Source organism: Arachis stenosperma, chromosome 2 (genome assembly GCF_014773155.1).
Source record: "Arachis stenosperma cultivar V10309 chromosome 2, arast.V10309.gnm1.PFL2, whole genome shotgun sequence".
NCBI classification, from domain to species: domain Eukaryota; kingdom Viridiplantae; phylum Streptophyta; class Magnoliopsida; order Fabales; family Fabaceae; genus Arachis; species Arachis stenosperma.
In genome coordinates this window covers 84,622,374-84,628,373 of record NC_080378.1, presented here as the reverse complement: position 1 = coordinate 84,628,373, position 6,000 = coordinate 84,622,374, and the positions used below count along the sequence as shown (strand labels likewise).

Sequence of the window (6,000 nt, the reverse complement as noted above, 5' to 3'; positions counted from 1 at the left end):
TCCTTATCAAGCTTGATATTAGGATGCATGGGGGTTCCCATTGGCTTAGCACAGTCCAGCCCAAACTTCTTGATAAGTTTCTTTGCATATTTTTCTTGATGGATGAATATGCCTTCTGCAGTTTGCTTGATTTGCAAGCCGAGAAAGAAATTGAGCTCTCCCATCATGCTCATATCAAATTCATTGGTCATTAGCTTAGCAAAATCTGCACACAAATTTTTATTAGCCGAACCAAATATGATATCATCAACATAAACTTGCACAAGAATAAAATGATCATGATAGTTCCTAATAAATAAAGCGGTGTCAGTGGCTCCTCTTTGAAAGTTATTATTCAATAAAAATGAGCTAAGCCTCTCATACCAAGCTCTAGGAGCTTGTCTTAAACCATATAAGGCTTTAGCTAGTTTGAAAACATGGTTAGGAAAAGTTTTATTTTCAAACCCAGGTGGTTGAGCCACATAAACCTCTCTATCTATTATACCATTGAGAAAAGCACACTTTACGTCCATTTGGAAAAGCTTGAAACCACAATGAGCAGCATAAGCAAGGAGCAATCGGATGGCTTCCATTCGAGCTACAGGTGCAAAGGATTCATCGAAATCAATCCCTTCCTCTTGATCATATCCTTGAGCAACCAATCTAGCTTTGTTTCGGACTATGGATCCATCTTCTCCCAGCTTGTTTCTGAAAATCCATTTAGTGCCGGTGACTTTCTTTCCATGTGGATAAGGCACCAATGACCAGACCTGATTCTTCTCAAATTGCAGTAATTCCTCCTTCATGGCCAACACCCAGGATGGATCAGCAAGAGCTTCTTGGATGTTTTGAGGTTCAATCTTTGATAAAAGAGCAATGTTGTTGGATTCGGCTCTTTTCAAAAATGACCTTGTTGAAATACTTTTGGAGGGATCATCAATTATGAATTTCTTAGGATAATTTTTTAGAAATTTTCATTCCCTGGGCCTTTTGATTTGAGTTGAAGATTCAGGGTCTTCTTGATCAACAATAACCTCTGCATCAGTGTTTTCAGCTGTGACAGGAGATAATTCCAAATTGTCTCCTGCAGAATTTGGATTTTCGCTGCTAATAGGTGCAACTTCATGAGAACTTAGATTTTGTGGAACTGGTTCAGTGATCTTTGGAACCTCAGCTTCAAAACCTGTACTATCTTCAATACAAACACTGGGACATTGTTAGATTCACAGAAAGTGACATGCATGGTCTCCTCAACAGTTTTGAAGTTTTTGTTGTAAACCCTATAGGCTTTGATATTTGTGGAATAACCCAGAAAAATGCCTTCATGTGTTTTAGGATCAAATTTTCCTAAATTTTCTTTGATATTCAGAATAAAGCACTTGCATCCAAATACATGAAAATAACTAAGATTAGGAGGATGTCCTTTCCAAAGTTCATATGGGGTTTTCTTCAAAAATTTCCTAATGATAGTTCTATTTAAAACATAGCAAGCTGTATTCACAGCTTCAGCCCACAAGAACTTAGGAATTTCATATTCACATAACATAGCTCTAGCCATTTCTTGTAAACTTCTATTTCTTCTCTCAACAACACCATTTTGTTGAGGTGTTCTTAATCAAGAGAAGTTATGTGATATGCCTTGTTCATCACAAAAGGATTCAAAGAATTAATTTTCAAACTCTTTACCATGATCACTTCTAATTGAAACAATTTTTAAACCTTTTTCATTTTGAATCTTTTTGCTGAATTTTTCAAAAACAGAGAAGGCCTCATGTTTATGAGCAAGAATGAACACCCAGCCAAATCTAGTATAGTCATCCACAATTACCATGCCATAACTCTTTCCTCCAAGACTTTGAGTCCTAGTTGATCCAAACAGATCAAGATGCAACAACTCCAATGGTTTCTTAGTAGAGACATCTTCCTTGGGTTTGAAAGAGGTTTTAATTTGTTTACCCATTTGACAAGCATCACAAATGATGTCCTTATCAAACTTTATGTTAGGAAGACCTCTAACTAAGCCTTTCTTTACAAGCTTAGAGATTTGGAACATGCTAGCATGTCCTAACCTCTTATGCCACATCCATTTTTCAGATTCCATTGAAGAGAAACAGGTTACATTTTGAACTTTTAGATCATCTAGAGTGATACCATAAACATTATCACCTCTTTTGGCAACAAATAAAATAGCCTCTGTTTTCTCATTTATGACTCTACAATCAGATTTTCTAAAGGTTACAGCATATCCAAGGTCACACAATTGACTTATGCTCAATAGATTATGCTTTAACCCATCAACTAAAAAGACACTATCTATGCAAGTTGAAAAATCTTTGCCAACCTTACCAATGGAAATTATTTTACCTTTACCATTATCTCCAAAAGTGACAAATCCTCCATCGTACTTGTTGAGTTTAATGAAGAAAGTATCCCTTCCGGTCATATGCCTTGAACATCCACTATCAAGATACCACATGTCCTTTTTCTTCTTGGATGCAAGGCAAACCTGCATGTTCTTCAACTAACCTTAGGTATCCAAATCCATTTGGATCCTTTGATGTGAAATCTTCTTGGTTGCCCAAGAGCATTAAAATCATGAACAACTTTATATAATTTACTATCATTACCAAAAGACCTAGGAAAGATGAAACATTGAGGAGGATCATGACCATTTCTGTTGCACTTGTAGCACTGATTTTTGCTCACTGATTTTTGAGGTTTGCTGAATCCTTTTGGTTTGAAAAGCTTGGAAGAGGAGGCTTCAGATTTTATAAAGTTTTGTTTGAAAACTGCCTTACTTTCCTCTTTGAACCCAAGTCCTGATTTTTCAGAACCAAACCTTTGACTAGCAAGCAGTTTGTTCAGATTTTGAGAACCTTGAACAAACTTAGCTAAGTCTTCATTCAAACTTTTTATTTGTTCATTCAGCTTTTTATTTTCAGAAATCAAATCAGTGGAAGCAGTAACTTCATGCTTAAGTTTGAATTTTTCTAATTCAGCTCGCAAGGCAGTGTTTTCTTCTTTTAAAAGCTTTTCATTTCCAGTTTCATTTGCCTTAACCTTTTTCAAAAGAAGATCATTTTCAATCCTCAAAGCCTCATTTTCTTTCTTGCATTTAGCATACTTGTCCAAGAGTTTCTTGGAACTAACAGAGATGTCTTTGATAACGTATTGTAGTTCATCAATAGATAAGTCAGAAAGATCTACCTCATTTTCATCGTCATGGTCTGCCATCAAACATAGCTGAGCTTCTTGATCAGAGCTCTCCGAGCTGGTGTCGTTCTCCAGGTCTTCCCATGTTGCCATCATCACCTTCTTTTTGTCTTTCTTGGATTTTTCTCCTTTCTTAAGTTGAAGACAATCTGACTTGAAGTGACCAGGCTCCTTGCAGTGATGGCATGTGAATTTGATTTGATCTTTCTTGACATCTTTGGATGAAGAGCTTCCTTTGCTTTTGTTTTTGTATCTCAGTAATTTTCTCATTTTTCTTGCAAAGAGCACCATTTCTTCATCTGAGAAGCTGTCATCAGATTCTTCTCCTTGGGCTGTCATTCTTGATTTTAGTGCTATACTTTTCTTTTTGTCATCTTTGTCTTGAGTCATGTGAGTGGTTTCATAGGCCAGCAGCTTGCCTCTTAGCTCATCATAGGTGATTTTGATCAAATCATTCCTTTCAGAGATGGCTGTGCTTTTTACTTCCCATTTTTTAGTGAGACTCCTCAGGATCTTCCTCACTAAGGTTTCTCCAGAGTAGCTCCTTCCCATGGCATCCAGATTATTGATGATTATTGAGAACCTTTTAAACATTTGATCGATGCTCTCATCCTCCTTCATGCTGAACATTTCATATTCGTTCATCAGCATGTCAATTCTGGTCTCCCTCACTTGCTTGGTGCCTTCATGAGTGAGTCTGAGCTTGTCCCATGTTTCTTTAGCCGTTTTGCACCTTGACACTTTTCCGAACTCTTCAAAACTGATTGCGCAGTGCATCAGATTTATTGCCTTGGCATTGAGTTCAACCTTCTTCTTTTCTTCCTCTGTCCATTCGTTGTCTTCTTTAGCCACAACTTCTCCATCAGCGTTCTGTTTGGTGGGGACGTCTGGTCCGTCGAGGATGATTTTTCAGATGTTGTAGTCGATTGATTGCACAAAGATTCTCATTCTCTCTTTCCAGTAAGAGTAGTTGCTGCCATTGAAATAGGGAGGTCTATTATTAGACTGCCCTTCAGTGAGAGTGAAAGCCACGATGTTGGGATTCATGTTGTTGGCCATGGATCTTTACTCCAAGATGTGAAGCTTGACTCCTTGAGACCTTGCTCCTGATACCAATTGATGGTTCTATATGAACTTGAGAAGGGGGGTTGAATCAAGTTGGTTTAAAATTTAGAGTTTCAAACTCTGTTGCAGTGGAAGCTTTAGTTGCAGGAGATTATTTGAAATTATCTCATACGTAGAACATTAAAAGATCAGAGAAGAAGAGAAAGGAGGCCAGCATGTATCCTGGTTCGGATTCTCAGTGCCATGAATCCTACATCCAGTCTCCACCACAAACCATGGTGGAATTTTCACTATAATTCTCAGGTTACATACACCAATACTAATGAATTACTTCCTAATTCAACTAGTATCTACCCCTAAGCTTTCTTCACTAAAGCTTAGCAACCCCAAAGTGCTATCCCAACTTGGAAGGGAAATCTACCAGATTCAGACTTCACCCAGTGCTAACCCAACTAGGTAAGGAGAACTAATCCTAGTTCATACACCAAAATTACATCAGAAAAATAGTGGCTATTTTGCATCACTCTTGCCTTTTCTCTCTTGGCTTTTGAACCTCACATAAATGCCTCTTCTCAAAACAGAAAATAATGCAAGACAGCCATAACACTAAGATCAGAATTAAGCTTGAGTAGAAGAAAGAGATTTTTCAGCTCTGTGTTAGGGATGGTGCTCTGAGTGTGTGATCTCTCTTTCTTGACTTGAAATGTTGAAGTGATGCTACTCTTATCGAATCAGATTGCTCTTGCCTCTTCCTTTTTCTTGTCCCAGCTACCCGTTGGGGCTTTCTCTGAGGGCATGCAGTCCTTGCTCATCTGCTCCACTAACGCTGCTTGTTAGAGGGTCTGATCCACCAACCTCTGTTGTCCTTGGAGCTGCTGTCTTCCTTGGTATGCAAAGCACTTCCATTTTTGAGCCATTTCAACTGCTGTCCATAGCTCTGCGTTTTTGTTTTGCTCTTCCAAACTTGCTAATGATCTTCTGCATTTTGATTTGCTGATGTCTTTTGTGTAGTGGCATTATCCTTGTGTATTGTTCTTTTCCTAGAGCCACAGCTGTCCCATAATAGTGCCAAATGTCCCATTACCTTTTTTCTTCTTTTGTTCAAACCATGAACTTGCGGATCTCTCTCTTGGCTCATAGGTTTTGATTAGTTTTTTCATTAACTTGTAATGGGCTGAAGCTTTGGAGTTGTAACACTTGAAATTGCTGAAGCAACATTAACTTGGGCTAAAGCAACATGTAAATGGACCTGCATTACTTAGCATACACATTAAACAAACTTGGGCTTTAACCCAAAGAATATTTGTCACCATCAAAATCAATCTTAACTCAACAATTCTATTTGTAACTTTTATATAATGCTTCCTTCATAAATATAAATTTGTCAATTTTTGTTTGCAATGTATTTTTTATTTATTTTTTTATGTAAATGTACTCATTTGATATTTTTTCCTTATATTGTAGGATACTTTTCAAGCACCTGCGTACACTCCAACATGTGAAGCTCATTTTCATTATTTTGAAATAGGAAAATATACAAGTCAAATTCCATTTGATGCTTCTATTGATGCTAACAATATTGATGAGATGTTGCTGGATTCTATTTCAACTGGTTTCAATTGTGCAACTCCCGATTCAGTATATTCTAATATTTATTATGTAATTTTTTTTATTTATTAAAGAATTAAGAATGTTAATTGTTTTTTATTACTGCCATAAAAAATGAAATATTCTTTACAAAAT

The 6,000-nt window shown here is 37.0% G+C and overlaps 1 protein-coding gene across 1 annotated transcript; it reads right to left on the bottom strand.

The window, feature by feature from the left end:
- Positions 1–2,496: 2,496 nt before the first annotated feature.
- On the bottom strand, positions 2,497–3,969 carry LOC130963086 (uncharacterized). The gene has a single exon (XM_057889237.1). It carries the CDS (start codon positions 3,967–3,969, stop codon positions 2,497–2,499), a length of 1,473 nt encoding a protein of 490 aa, XP_057745220.1.
- Between the last annotated feature and the right edge of the window lie 2,031 nt (positions 3,970–6,000).